This window comes from Macaca thibetana, chromosome X (genome assembly GCF_024542745.1).
Source record: "Macaca thibetana thibetana isolate TM-01 chromosome X, ASM2454274v1, whole genome shotgun sequence".
Lineage (NCBI taxonomy): Eukaryota > Metazoa > Chordata > Mammalia > Primates > Cercopithecidae > Macaca > Macaca thibetana.
The window spans coordinates 32,113,777-32,130,098 of record NC_065598.1 but is presented as its reverse complement, the minus strand read 5'-3'; the positions used below and the strand labels follow the sequence as shown (position 1 = coordinate 32,130,098).

At 34.3% G+C, this 16,322-nt stretch overlaps 1 protein-coding gene across 14 annotated transcripts in view; it reads left to right on the top strand.

Moving 5' to 3' along the window:
- DMD (dystrophin) overlaps nucleotides 1-16,322 on the top strand; it is a 2,269,491-nt gene that overhangs the window by 1,032,890 nt on the left and 1,220,279 nt on the right. For all 14 annotated transcript variants that reach the window (XM_050777140.1, XM_050777144.1, XM_050777148.1 and 11 more), the window contains one exon: nucleotides 5,588-5,782. In XM_050777140.1, coding sequence (XP_050633097.1) covers nucleotides 5,588-5,782 — 195 coding nt within the window. The remainder of the gene's footprint in view (nucleotides 1-5,587; nucleotides 5,783-16,322) is intronic.

Here is a 16,322-nt window from a genome sequence, read left to right as displayed (position 1 = left end):
GAGAGTAAAAGGATGGTTACCAGAAAAATTGGCAATTTAAATAGATGTCACATAACTTCTTCTAAAAGACATTTTCATTGAAAGATAGGTGAAAATGGTTTTTAGTTTAATGTTCTGAAGAATATTTATTAAATCGGTATATAATAATCTATGGCAGACACATGGGATCAGGTGGAGGAAAGCTTAACAGATGAGAAGCCAGAGTACGGTGTGCTGCCTATATTCTTTAAGCCCTGGTTTAGGACTGTGATTAATACTAGATCTTATTCGCTGAGACACAGAATTCTGGTCTTAGAGCATGAATTCTTATTTTTAAGTAAATTTCATTTTCAATTTATGCAGTGTCACTGAATGATTTTTTTCTTTTTTAAAATTATACTTAAGTTATGGGATTCATGTACAGAACGTGCAGGTTTGTTACATAGGTATACATGTTCCATGGTGGTTTGCTGCACCCATCAACCCGTCATCTACATTAGGTATTTCTCCTAATGCTATCCCTACCCTTGCCCCCAACCCCGCGACAGGCCCCAGTGTGTGATGTTCCCCTCCCTGTGCCCATATGTTTTCATTGTTCGACTCCCACTTACCAGTGAGAACATGTGGTGGTTGGTTTTCTGTTCCTGTGTTAGTTTGCTGAGAATGATGGTTTCTAGTTTCATCCATGTTCCTGCAAAGGACACAAACTCATTCTTTTTTATGGCTGTATAGTATTCCATGGTGTATATGTGTCAATTTTCTTTATCCAGTCTATCATTGATGGACATTTGGGTTGGTTCCAATTCTTTGCTATTGTGGACAGTGCTGCAATAAACATACGTGTTCATGTGTCATTATAGTAGGATGATTTATAATCCCTTGGGTATATATCCAGTAATGGGATTGCTGGGTCAAATGGTATTTCTGGTTCTAGATCCTTGAGAAATTGGCACACTGTCTTCCACAGTGGTGGAACTAATTTACACTCCCACCAACCATGTAAAAGCGTTCCTATTCTGCACATCCTCTCCAGCATCTGTTGTTTCCTGACTTTTTAGTGACCGCCATTCTAACTGGCATGAGATGCTATCTCATTGTGGTTTTGATGCATATCTCTAATGACCAGTGATGGTGAGCTTTTTTTCATGTTTGTTGGCCTCATAAATGTCTTCTTTTGAGAAGTGTCTGTTCATATCCTTTGCCCGCTTTCTGATGGGGTTGTTTTTTTCTTGTAAATTTGTTTAAGTTCTTTATAGATTCTGGATATTAGCTCTTTGTCAGATGGATAGATTGCAAAAATTTTCTCCCATTCTGTAGGTTGCCTGTTCACTCTGATGATAGTTTCTTTTGCTGTGCAAAAGCTCTTTAGTTTAATTAGATCCCATTTGTCAATTTTGGCTTTTTTTGCCTTTGCTTTTGGTTTAGTCATGAAGTTTTTGCCCATGCCTGTGTCCTGAATGGTATTGCCTAGGTTTTCTTCTAGAGTTTTTATGGTTTTAGGTCTTAGGTTTAAGTCTTTAATCCATCGTGAGTTAATTTTTGTATAAAGTGTAGGAAAGGGATCCAGTTTCCGTTTTCTGCATACAGCTAGCCAATTTTCCCAGCACCATTTATTAAATAGGGAATCCTTTCCCCATTGCTTGTTTTTGTCAGGTTTGTCAAAGATCAGATGGTTGTAGATGTGTGGTGTTATTTCTGAGGCCTCTGTTCTGTTCCATTGGTCTATATGTTTTGCTACCAGTACCAATCTGTTTTGGTTACTGTAGCCTTGTAGTATAGTTTGAAGTCAGATAGCGTGATGCCTCCAGCTTTGTTATTCTTGCTTAGGATTGTCTTGGCTATATGGGCTCTTTTTTGGTTCCATATGAAATGTAAAGTAGTTTGTTCTAATTCTGTGAAGAAAGTCAATGGTAGCTTGATGAAAGTAGCATTGAATCTATAAATTAGTTTGGGCACTATGGCCACTTTCATGATATTGATTCTTCCTTTCCATAAGCATGGAATGTTTTTACATTTGTTTGGGTCCTCTCTTATTTCCTTGAGCAGTTGTTTGTCATTCTCCTTGAAGAGGTCCTTCACTTCCCTGGTAAGTTGTGTTCCTAGGTATTATTTTATTTTCTTTGTAGCAATTTTAAATGGGAGTTCTCTCATTATTTGGCTCTCTCTTTGTCTGTTATTGGTGTATAGGAATGCTTGTGATTTTTGCACATTGATTTTGTATCCTGAGACTTTGCTGAAGTTGCTTATCAGCTTAAAGAGTCTTTGGGCTGAGACGATGGGGTTTTCTAAATATACAATCATGTCATCTGCAAACAGAGACAATTTGACTTCCTATCTTCCTATTTGAATATCTTTATTTCTTTCTCTTACCTGATTGCCCTGGCCAGAACTTCCAATACTATGTTGAATAGGAGTGATGAGAGAGGGCAGCCTTGTCTTGTGCCAGTTTTCAAAGGGAATGCTTCCAGCTTTTGCCCATTCAGTATGATACTGGCTGTGGGTTTGTCATAAATAGCTGTTAATATTTTGAGATTTGTTCCATCAATAACTAGTTTATTGAGTGTTTTTAATATGAAGGGGTGTTAACTTTTATTGAAGGCCTTTTCTGCGTCTATTGAGATAATCAAGTGTGTTTTTTTGTCATTGGTTCTGTTTATGTGATGGATTACATTTGTTGATTTGTGTATGCTGAATCAGCCTTGCATCACAGGGATGAAGTCTACTCGATTGTGGTGGATATGCTTTTTAATGTGCTACTGGATTTGGTTTGTCAGTATTTTATTGAGGATTTTCTTTTTTTGTTGTTGTGTCTGTGCCAAGTTTTGGTATTAGGATGCTGCTGGCCTCATAAAAAGAGTTGGGGAGGAGTCCCTTTTTTTTTTCTATTGCTTGGGATAATTTTAGAAGGAATGGTACCAGCTCCTCTTTGTACCTCTGGTAGAATTCGGCTGTGAATCTGTCTGGTCCTGGGCTTTTTTTCTTTTTTTCGGTTGGTAGGCTATTAATTACTGCCTCAATTTCAGAACTTGTTATTGGTCTATTCAGAGATTTAAACTCTTCCTGGTTTAGTCTTGGGAGAGTGTATGTGTCCAGGTTTTTATCTATTTCTTCTAGATTTTCTAGTTTGTGTTTATAGTCATCTCTGATGATACTTTGTATTTCTGTGGGATCAGTGGTGATATTCCATTTATCATTTTTTATTGTGTCTATTTGATTCTCTTTTCTTCTTTATTAGTCTGATTAGTGGTCTATTTTGTTAATCTTTTCAAAAAACCAGCTCCTGGATTCATTGGTAAATCTCATTTTTATTTAAAGTTCCTTTATGCAAATGCCAAAGTCGTCAAACTTTGGGTTTGAGATTTTGTTTAAGGAAGTTAAATACAAGTTAGCAAACAAAAGTGAGTGTATTTTGAGTGTCTTTTTCTTTATTGTATTTGACCATACAGCTAAGTTTCTTGCTATACTATATTTATTAAGCAGCAATATGAATTTAAGGTAGCTGAGAGCATCTCAAATGAAAGTAATGAAGACTGAGAAAACTACATATCAAAGAAGAATCAGAAAATAGATATAAAGATCTTAGAATTATTTTTCTTTTAAGAAAAAATGATGAGGACACGCATCAAAACTTTTTTGAATTCCCACTTCTTTTTTAAGGCCACACAGATTTTTTTCTAAATATTTTCAAGATATGTCCAATTCTGAAACAATTCCCTCGATTAAACAACAAAATAAGTAAATAAATAAATAAATGAAAACCTACAACTTGTCCTCTACTCCGTTCCTGATAACAAAAACCTTTGTTTTCCAAAAACTTATAGGCATAAAATGTATATCATTAAAAGCAAATATAATTGCACCATTAAATAAGTATTATAGGAAATATGCTTGCTTTAGATGATGTGAAGCTATCTTTACCGCAGAGGTTAAAGCAACTAATGCGAATAAGACAAGCTTATTAACTTGTGAATTTTATTAAGAACAACATAATGGTCGTCAACCAATGTAATGCATGCAAAACACAAGCTTGTGTTACTTGTGCTGTTGATTCTACTAAGTGGTTAATGAGTGACAGTTTCACATTCAAATAGCCTGCTGAGTTATTTTTCTTTTAAATGGGTAAAATGCTTATTATGAAATAGAGAAATTAAGAATTTCTTAAGAAATCTGTTAAATTCTGAATTTTATTTATCAAACTCTGGCTCAAGTTTCTAATATCCTTTTAAATATAAATGAGAAATATATGTACATTATTCCATTGATCATGAAGGAATGTGTGCCATGGGTTTGGTCAAGATATACACAATAAAACAAATGTTGTAAAAGGTTTATTTATTTAAAAGCTAATTTGTGCAATTCATGAATTTGCTATATCACAAGTAGATGAGATATCTAAATTAGAATTATTTCATTTTTTGTATCATGTAAGAATTGAGTATGAAAATCCTAGGTCAGAGAAATTAAAACATAAATTGACGAGCTTATACATTTCACTCATTTTTGTGTGGGGTTCAGTCTAGGATCCCCAAAGTCCAATTTATTACATTATTGCAAAAATGAGTATCGTGTTGTCGTAAAAGGCTGTGCAGTAATAAATGGCTATTTTAGCATGCTTATCGTCTGAACTTCCCCAGAGACCCTACCACTGAAACCCTCAGGTGACCTCATCAATAGGCAGGTGGCAGTTGATCAATTCTAGACAAAGTTACTGGGAGAATAATTTGAATTACAAGAATTTTGCTGCCTATAGTGTAGACAGAAGAGAGTAGAGGTCATCCATCTTTCGAATTTGCGTGCCAAGTAGTATTTATTTTTTGCTCTTATAAGGAATAGGGAAAGAGGCATTACTGGGAAACTCCAAAAGGACTCTGGAGCTGGAAATTCTCGTCATGTCTAGCACTTGGATCCCAGTCAGAAAAGTGTAGGTGCAAGAGAAGAGGCTAGTGCTCCCGTATATCTCGGGACATTCTGGAGTTCTTTTTAAAATACAAATTCCACAGTCAGTTCTGCTCATATAGCACCTTAATTAGCTGCTTAACTTAGCAAGAGAGTAGCAACAAAAGCAGGAGCTAATGTCTAGAATTTGGAGGAGAAGAGGGCTTTAATACAGTTACATACCAGCCTAACTACTTTGTATCTGTTGTATCTCAATGAAGATTGGGGGAAAATGTATAGGAAAGTTGCCTTTGTTACCAATAAAACAGATATGAACCCCCTTCACCCAGTTCCATACCTGGATTTCTAGGAAAATTAGAATTTTAAATGCCAGTTGCAAATTAGAATTAGAAATTAAAATGCTGGTTGCAAAAATCATCGTTTTCTTAGGATAAAACTACTCTCCTTATGACCTCATGGTCTTTCATCTTATATTCATGGTGCTAATATGTGTGTATCGCTTATTATAAAATGCTTCTAACACTTTTTGGAAGAAGCAGGTATATAATTAATAACCTTTTTACTAGACTTATCATCATGAGGTTTTGAATCTAGTTTCAGCCCAGTTTGTAGATTCACTTGTCAGCTGTAGAATGAGAGCTATATAAACTCAATAGAGGAGTTTTCACCATTAGGAAGCTAAAAGAATTGTTCTTTCGTATATCTATACCAGCACACTGTCCGTGAAGAAACGATGATGGTGATGACTGAAGACATGCCTTTGGAAATTTCTTATGTGCCTTCTACTTACCTGACTGAAATCACTCATGTCTCACAAGCCCTATCAGAAGTGGAACAACTTCTCAATGCTCCTGACCTCTGTGCTAAGGACTTTGAAGATCTCTTTAAGCAAGAGGAGTCTCTGAAGGTAAAAGCAAAGCACTTTCATTCAGATTTTACAAGGTGATCATACCAATCATTCATAATGCCAGAACAATTGACTTACATTTTATACATCATGATGGCATTTTGACTTACATATGGAATTCTTAAAAATACTTTATAGTGTGATTAGCTTCAGAAATCTTGGGTAGAAGCACCTAAGTTAGAAGATGTATTTTACAATATTTAGTGTTGAGAGACATCCTAAAATGAAGAAATGCACGAAAATAATCATTTTATACATGCAGTACGGATAGAAAGGAACCCCCAGAAAACAAACTTATATGGAGGAACAGTTTATTCCTAGCTAATGGATTATTTTCCTTTCATTTTCCAAAAAGGGAAATTAGATTTTTCATTTATATCTAATGTGCATTGTTTTTGTTTTATATTTTTTGTATACTTATTCAATTTCAAATTAATGTCAATACCTATTCTATAATATATGGAATAAAATTGAATAGAAATCAATAAAATATTTTCTTTATAACTGCTAGCAAAAGGCTACCAACAAAATCCATCTGTTTTCAAACCACCAGCAGCAAGTTACTGCATTCTGAAGTAAGACAAATCATGATAAGGAAAGAGGCTATGAATTTTAGAAGGCAGTGTCTGAAGATAAATGAATGTAGGATCAAGAAAATGTACATAATAATGTGTCTCCAGATAATTTCGTGATCATACATTTTATACTCAAAATGAAATATTATAGTGTACCCAGAGCTTGGTATTTTCCAATGCAAACGGCATGTGATTATAGGCAAAAGATGAGTTTGCTATCAGCAGCACATATTAGCTGAAGTATTTTATACTCAAATGATTTCCTGGAAGCTCATTCTATGTCACACATTTGCCTGTATGAATATACAAATGGATAAAGCTATTTGTTTGTTTTGGAAATCGGTGTTGCAGTATCTCAGTGACTTGACTTTAATATCTTACATTATATCAAATAAGCTATAAAATTACACAGTAAAATAAGAGCTTCACAGATCTCTGGAACTATTCCATCCATGTCAGTATGGCACTGTTTCTTACTCTGTTTGAAGTAAAAGTCAAATCACTCATTGGTACAATGATGAAAAAAACCCTAATCGGTTAGTAAAATAGACATGCCAGAATTCCTGTCATTATTTCTATTAACTAAGTTCTCATGGCAGCAGAGTTTGTAAGTTCATCATTGTCATTCAACATGTAAATTACTGCAAATGAGCTAATATTCATTCCTTCCCAGGATCATGGACATTTGATTCAGGAGAGCAGTGACCCTGATCTTATTAAGTTGCCCATTGAATAACGGTCTCCATACCTCTTAACCTGGCATGCTCAGAATGGTAGACCCTTGGCTACACTCATAGTGGATCATTTGTTCATCCTGATCTATTTAATATTATTATAGCTGACATCAATCATAATAGTATTGATTACTGTGGTTTATAATATGGTATTATTGCAGGTTTAATTTAGCTAAATGGTTGAATCCCCATAAGATGCAGTTGTGGGCGTGATTTCTTCTCTCTCCCAACAAATCTCCAGTAGGTGAATGGGCTTCCTACCTTCATTGACTTTTTGAAGGGGGATAGTTTTGAGCTCAGTCTTTTCAATGAATATGTATTTCCTGTTAAAGACATTCATCATTGTCATTATCCAGTAGTAAAAATAGAAAAGCAGTGCATAAATTGTACAGCTGCTGGTTGGGAAGGTTTGAAATTAAATTGTGGTTGATTTTATTCCTGACAGATTTGCATGAATCAAATTACAGAACTATAGTAGGTATTGCTGTGCTTTAACATACATATTTTTTGAAAGTGCAATATAAAACAAATAATATGTAATAAGTTAAAAGAATTACTTTCTAAACAAAATACAACTAAAATAGCACATATGGTTTCAATAGATGTATTGAATTGGAAAGCTACCTAATCATGTTGACAGAGACTATGCAGAAAAACACCAACTTATATATGGAAATCTGCATGTAATAGCAAAAACACTAGCTAAGGCAGAGCTAGAGAGGAATGAGAAACATACACATAAGTAATATTTTCGTTCTTATTTCAGAGCCAATATTAGCAGTTAATTGATTGTGATTGTTTATATGTACAAAGTTAATAATGCCCATAACAGACAAGAGTACATAATTTTAGAAGAATTGCAATTTTTGGAAGTTTAGAACAATATTAAGTTGCATTTTATTTTTAAGAAAAAATCATTTTCATGAGAAAATTTTCCAAAATATAATTACTGTGTTAAACCATCAAATCCTGCTTTAAGGTATCTCATATGAAAGGATGAACATAGAATTTCTTAGCATCATAAGTTTTAAGTTACCAAAAGGTTTTCTCTTGAGAGAGTTAAATATTTGAAAGCTTATCCTAAAAGCAGAAATGATCCACTTAGAAGACTTAACTGAAAGGATTTATCATCATGTGTCCATATGCCTAATTTTACTGACAGCGTCAGTTTTATTGGAGTATGAAACACTCTTGGGACATCACCCGTATCATTACCTGACTCAGCATGCCTTGTACTCTGACTGGCAGCTGCCAGGTCCAAGTGTCTCTGTTTGCCTTAGGGCTCTCTCTAGTAATCAAAGCTCATGAGTGTCAGGTAGTTAAAGCTCTGCATCCCCAATGTTCCCCAGCAAACCTCAACCAATAACAGATAACTTTTGGTGGATAAACACCACTACTCACTCGCTCTTCAGTTAGGGTAACTCTGAAGCATGATTTATGCTCTGACCCACAATTCTGTTCCAGGATTAAGACCCCATCGAACACAGTAAAAACCTGCCTCATAGGATACTTTTTACTTGCTCCCTGTCTTACCTTACACACACTTACCAGCACCTCCTTGGATCATTCCCAAATACATCCCTTGTCTTAGAATCTGCTTTTAGGGGAACTCTATCTAGGATATTTTTGAAATAAATAATGATATATTTACTGTGTAGTTAGCATCTACATAGAGAAATTCTTAGAAATAGTTTATGCAGGCCGGGCGCGGTGGCTCAAGCCTGTAATCCCAGCACTTTGGGAGGCCGAGACGGGAGGATCATGAGGTCAGGAGATCGAGACCATCCTGGCTAACACAGTGAAACCCCGTCTCTACTAAAAAATACAAAAAACTAGCCAGGCGAGGTGGCGGGTGCCTGTAGTCCCAGCTACTCAGGAGGATGAGGCAGGAGAATGGCGTAAACCTGGGAGGCGGAGCTTGCAGGGAGCTGAGATCCGGCCACTGCACTCCAGCCTGGGCAACAGAGCAAGACTCCATCTCAAAAAAAAAAAAAAAAAAGTTCATGCCTTTCGTGTGGAATTCTTCAAGTGATTCTGCTGCTCCCTCATTCAGGGAATCCTTAGCTGTTCAATTAGGCCTTGGTATCAATAAATGTGAATTTTTAGGACAAAAATAAGAACATAGCTTATAATAAGAATGACAACTATGATTTACCTTTTGCAATAATAAGAATCAATTTACAGCTAATATTATTCTTTATGGTGGAGTGGAATGTTTTCACCCTAAGATCATGAACAAGACAAGGGTATCTGCCCACTTCCCTTTAGTGTTCAACATTGTACTGGAGTTTCAAACCATTGAAAGGAGGAGGAAGGAAGGGAGGAAGTAGGGAAGAAAGAGAGTGAGGAAAGGAGGGAGGGAGAATCGAAGAAAAGAAATAAGAAAATAAGGAGAAAAAGAAAGAAGGAGGAAATAAATGGAAGGAAAGTAAAAATATCAGGCACACATCATTTCAATTGTCTCATCAAAACCAATTATAGTGCAGATGCCTTGTTTGGAGTGAATAAAATGTGCTATACTTTGGGTAACCAAGAGGATGATGAAAAATGTGGCCATATGAAGAAAGCTCACAGGTAGGAGACATGGTAGTCCTAATGTAGATTTTAAATAGGATTAAGAAATAGAGACAACCCTTGTTCAACTTCAACACCGCAAGGGAAAGCTGGTAGTGAGCTTATAAGCCAAAGATAGTGTGTAGCAAAGTCGTTCAAGCCCTCTTGAGTTCAGGTTTTTTGCATTGGTCTTGAGAAATAAAAAATTGTTAGGACAAGTAAATCTAAGGAATGCAGATTGATTCATTCCAAAAATATTTATTGAGCTCTTAGTATGGACCACACACTATTCTAAGTGCTTATAAAACAGTGAAGGAGACTAATGAATCTTTGCCCTCATACAGCTTTTATTATAACATTGGGAGACAGAATAGAAGCAAGCAAACAAAGAAAAATGATAAGTAAATATCATGTATTGCTAGGTGATACGTATTTTGGGGGAAAAAACAAAACAGAATCTGTTAAGGGGATATAGGACCACTACAGGGGTAGACGTAGGTATAATTGAAAGTGGTGGGATTGCAATTTCAAATAGGGTAGAAATGACCTTTGAGCAAAGATTGGAAGAAGGTAAGGGAGTCAGCCATGGAGTCTGAGTAAAGGCCCAAATGTGCGACCGAGCTTTTCTTAATCGAACACCAACAAGAAGGCCAAAGTGGCTGAAGCAAAACAAGCCAGCAGAAGAGTAGAAAGAGATGAGGTTATGGGAGTTGTGAGTGTCCAGATTGTGGAGGGCCTTTGGGGCCATTGTAAAGAAGATTCTAAATGACATGAGAGCAGTTGTTAAGTTTTTGAGCAGTTGAGTGGCACGATCTCAATCATGTTTTAAAAGGATCACACTGGCTTCTGGGTTGAGAGTAGAACTGTAGGGGGCCAATAGTAGAAGCCACAAGAGTTGAAAAAGATAGATGCTGGTGGCTTGGACTCAGTCAGTAGTGAGAGAATGTCAGATTCTGGAAATATTTTCAAATTAGAGATAGCAGATTTATTTCTCTGGTCACGCAGAAACTTAAGCATGTGTCTATGAAAACCCATTCTCAGCAGACTTGGGGCCGAGTTAGAATTTCGGTGACGTAAAACTTAGCAGAAGATCCCTTGAGAGATGTACGATTTCTTCTCATATTTTAGGCTTCGATACTTCAGTCTTGTGTTGAAGTAGGGACAAAAGTACTGACAACAGGGATTTTTAATACACTGGTTAAGATCTTTCAACTCTGGAATCTGTTTCATAGCATGTAAGCACAAATTTAATAATACCAATTACTTAAATGAAGGCAAAATTATGCCACGGGCAAAGTGACTGCTTCTATTCTGGTATTAGGAGAATCAGATAATAGCAAAAGGCACCATATGTACAAATCCAAACAACAAATCTGAAGGAAAATAAAAGAATGATTGTTTATATGCATATTGTAATAGAGGGACATATTAGATAAAGGGTTGAATTTCACCAATTTAATAATATTAGAATAAAAGAATATTGCAATTACTCTAAGTAATCATGACTCATATAAAATTTCAAAGCAAAATTTGCTTGCAAATGCTTTTTGAATTCTACTTGAAATTTCTAATAGAACAGTTTAATGCATGAAAAAGATGATTTTTATTAATATATTGTGACTTTGTAGAAACTGATCTTTTGGACTCTACATAAACATTCGCAATAATGTGATCAGTGGTTTCTCTTAGAAAAACGGAGTTTTTCAACACATTTATTCAGTCTTAAATATAATTTGTTTCTTCAGCAGCTTATATGACTCGGGATTTATTTGATTTGCTGTATATAAATGTGTGTATTTTCAAATATTAATCATTAACTGTAATTTAAGTCATGCTTAAGTTATTTCTATAGTACATTATTTTTCATTTGTATTATATGAAAAGATTTGTATTATAGAGAAGAGATTATGGATATTTGCTACATTTCAGTCATGCCCAGCTCATATTTATATGTACTTTGGTACAGTTTTCTTTTATGTTTTATACAAATCTCTCTTTTGTAGGAAATTATCCATTCTTTTTCCCCCACCATTATGTTATCAAGCCTAGCAGTTGCCCTACCTTGACTATTATGCTGCAATTTACTCCCAACTCTGCTAAAATGCACTTTAAGAACGCACTCCTACTCCTTCCATTCTCCCAGCAACACTATTTTCATAATCCCCATCATGTAAAGTGTAGAAAGCAGAAACTTCCATATTAAAACTTACAAATCATGAGGCTGGTAGAAGTTTTGAAGTTGCAATTAAGTTGTGGGGAGGTTTTCCTTTTATTCACAAATGATTGAAGCTGTGCTTCAACCAATTATGTCATTTTTTATGTGTGATATATAATTACCAATTCGTTAATTATGCAAAGACAATGCATCATCCTATGAAGAACATTTTGGTCCAAATACATAGTTGTGTTTAGAAAGTGTTTTCTCACATGGGGACAATAAACCATGAAGAAAAAATTAAAAGATCAATTTACCATAGAGCCACCAAAAATAACTTTTTAACTTTTTTTAGAAGCTCCGTAAAACCTAGTTAATAAGTACTTTAATGCCTTTTGATTGAACACAATTCCCAATTCGATATGTCATTAATGTAGTGCCTGGTAGCTGGATGGGATGTAAAGAGTGTAAGAATTAGATTTATATAGGGTGTTGCCTTTATCTGTCAGATAAAGACAAATTCCAGAGAGTGAAAATGAACTGGAGTTTGAGTCTTTGGTTCTCTTATTTCTCATTTTCAATTTTAAGATAGATCTACTCCCCAACGGCTGCTGTCACAACAGCTACTAATGGGTTTTTCTAATCCCTTTTTCTTAGAAATGAAAGTTATATGCTCCTCTGCTAACCAAGTTACAAAGTGTCTCAAGGCATTTCTGATGCCTAAAACTGCTTAAAGCTATTATTTTCACCTTCCCAAAATATGAGGACAATAGTGCCTAGGGTTTTATAAGTCTATAAACATGTATACCTACATTTAAGTATGTGTATAACCTATTTAACTGCAGTACTACATTTTTCAAGAAGGTGATACATACACACAACCACCAGGAAGAAAAAATAGTATCTTTGTTGTTGTTGTTGTTGTTGTTGTTGTTGTTGTTGTTGTTTTTCTCCATTACTGTATCTGGAACTCCTAGAACAGCACCTAGCACTTAATAGGTACTGAATATACATCTGTTGAATTAGTGAGTGATAGTCTGATACACGTAGGTGTGGACTCTGAGACAGAAGAAGACAGGGCAGTTTTAATCAGTGCCAGTACTAAAAGAGAAAACCACATTTACTTCTCTTTACATCATATCCTAACTCACTGAGTTAAATCATCTAGACATGTGAATTCTACAAATGTATACATATATAAGCATGAAGAAATTGTTCTAGGTTTGTATATACTGAATCTAAAACAATCATTTATGAAAATGTGTGACAGGGAACCCACATATAATTAAAACATTATTAACATTTTTCCTCATCATTGAACTTTCATTATGTGGTTATGACAAGCAGTAGAGTAGAGAGTTTAGCAAAGCACTGTGTTGGAACCTAAAAAACTTAGAAAGATTTAACCTGATTGTTGATAGTTGTACCCTTGGGCAAGTAATATAAAATAATTAGGCCTGGTTTTTAACGTTGAGATTAAATCAGTGATAATAATCGCCCCTGCCTACTCAACTGTACTATTGTGAAGATACAGTGAAATCATGTAGGACTATGTAGGAAAATTCCTGTTAAAATGTATAATTATATAAATTTCAAGATTTAAAAAATGCATATTGCTTTGTCAAACACCCCAAATTCTAAGAAAGTTATAAATTTCCATGTAAAGTATCCTAAAAACAAATTACCTTTAAGAATGTGTTAAACTTTATAAAATTATATGTTTGTATATTTTAAAAACTGTAAATAAAATGTTAACCACATAAAATATACATAAAGTTATTTCCAGATTTGGCAAATATTCTAAAGCTAAAAAAAGTTAAAACAAGAGAATACATACAAGTTAAAACATATTTGCTTTTGACAAAATCTTCCTTAGAGGATCTTATAAACTTTTGATCATATTCTTTTATTGTACAGATGTTCCTTGACTTATGATGGGGTTATATCCGGATAAACCCATTGTAAGTTGAGAATTTTGTCTGTGGAAATGCATTCAGTACACTTAACCTACCAAATATCATGGTTTAGCCTAGCTTACCTTAAACATGCTCTGAGCAACTATGTTAACCTACAGTTGCGCAGTCATAGAACACAAGGTCTATTGTATAATAAAGTGTTGAATACCTCATTCAATTTATTGAATACTATACTGAAGTATGGTTTCTAATGAATGTATATCCCTTTCGCACCACCCTAAAGTTGACAAATCATTAAGTAGAACCATTATAAGACAGGGACCATGTGTATTTCCAAGACTAGTTGTTACTTGTTCAGGAGTAATTTTTTTATTCTATTTATGTAAGGTATAAAACAAATAACTCACTTTATTGTGTATTTATCTTGAGGTACAGAAATGCAACTCTAAATTATTTCGAGATTCTGTGTACCATAACTTTTACCAAGAAGAGGATGCTGTTTTCTAGCTTGTTTTTAATTGTTGTTTTATTTTGTGCTTTAGTTTTTTTATGAAATGTGTTAATTTTTTTCCATTTCTATTTCAGTAACTTAAAACACATTGTTCTAATTGTGAGTTAAGAACCATGACAAAAACTATTGAAAAACATTGAAACTCTAAGCAAAGAATGATTTAATCGGTATTTTTTTGTGTGTGTCTTTTTTTTCTTTGGAGTCTTTACGTTTGTTTTTGTTGTTTATCTTTTTTGTTGTCTTTCCTTTGCCATTAAAAAAGCTAGTTTGTATTTATTTTTTTCCCGGTTAAATTTGAAACCATGAACATATTAAAATTGTAATACTATTACACTGAACCTTATGAATTGCCATCATGCCTTTCAAAATGTTTAAATATTGGCAATATCATATAGTTTAATACAATGACTTGTACCCAAGTCTGCTTATTTCTGAATATTAATATATATCATTCAACATCCTGAGGGGAAAAAAAATCAAGAACTTTGTGTTGTAAATCACAAATGATTAACACACCAATTCCCAAATTTAATTTGCCAAACCACAGGCAAAAGAGTAAAGAGTGTTATCAATAAGGAAATCCATGGAGCTTCCAAAAAGGTAAAAAAAAAAATGAGTGTTAGCTTCCTGCTCCCATATCATGGTTTTTGTTAATTTCTTTTCTTTTTTTTTTTTCAGAAGAATGCATTTGGGTACAGAATGATTGTGTAAAAGAGCGATTTTGCTTTTCTGTCCCCTGTGTAAAACACTATGATGGAAAGCACATTTCCCCAACATCAGTAGCATTAGTTATATATAAAACAGGCGTAATATTACCAAATATGTTTTCTATTTTATCAAAATAGTTTACTGTCATCAATATTAATTTTTGCAAGTTTGATTATATTTTATCATGAATGGTAGCTACCTATGAAGTTGCTTAATCATTTATACTAAATTTTCATTTATCAAAATAATAAGATGCTCATGATTGCATAAATAGAATTAAAAAGTATAACATGAATTTTTAAAAAGCATATTCCATTCATCAGTGATAATCAGTTTTTGAGGTTTTCTTGGATTGTTGTATTGCCTTGGAATTTTTCCTCCATAAGCCCTACCTGCCCCTCCTCTGCTGAGTCACACAACACTAAAAGCATATCCTGACTCTAAGAAATTTGGAATCAGAGAATGCCATATATTTTTAACGAAGAGAAAAGTACTTACTTCTATACAACCCTACTTTGCCATGCGTGTGAGCCAATTTTTCTATTTGGATTTTCTATAAAATGATTTAGGCAATGTGTACAACTTAACACAAGATGTACGTATCATAAAAGGACTGGTAAAATTGTTTTCAATTTACTTAGTGCTGATGGACTAGTAAAGTGATCATTGGATCAGTAAAGTGCAGGGTTTTTTGTTTGTTTGTTTTTCTTTTTGTTCTTATTGATGCTCTGTGGCATCTGGAGAAATGGGCAGACATAATTTTGAGTAAAGGACTTCTTTGTTAGATACCTAATGTACTGTGAGGAAACCATAAGGAAGCTCAGCCAGGAAATGCATATGGACTTCTATTCCACTGTTTAACAGGGAATGACCAGTAAAAGTAAAGTAGAATAAACAAGCAATTACCCGAATAGCTCACATCTGACCAGACCTGAATACCTGTCTACAATGGTTGAACAGAGTAACAAATCTTAGAGGTTCAATGATTCAATTCAAACTGGATTTTCATAAGCAAGTTCAACTCAACTTTTTACTTCAAGTCAACAACTTTTTACTTCAAGCCAAGTGCTATGCTTAACACTCTAAAAGATAAGAATGAAATATTAAGGAATAATCATGGTACTCTAGTAATTTATAACGTTATTGAATATACATATTATAGTTATACAAACAAGTTAGAAAGTAATAAAGACATTAAGGACATAATCCAAGCAAAAATATATAAGACATGAGTGTAACTGAAATCATGAAAAGAAGAAAGCAGCGCAAAAAGCAGAAACTAGGAAGAATTTTATAGAGGAGAAATACTTAGGCTGAGGTGAATATAATTGGAATCTGGACTAATCTTGAATCTGATAGCTGACAGTTATTATTTATGTGCCAGGACA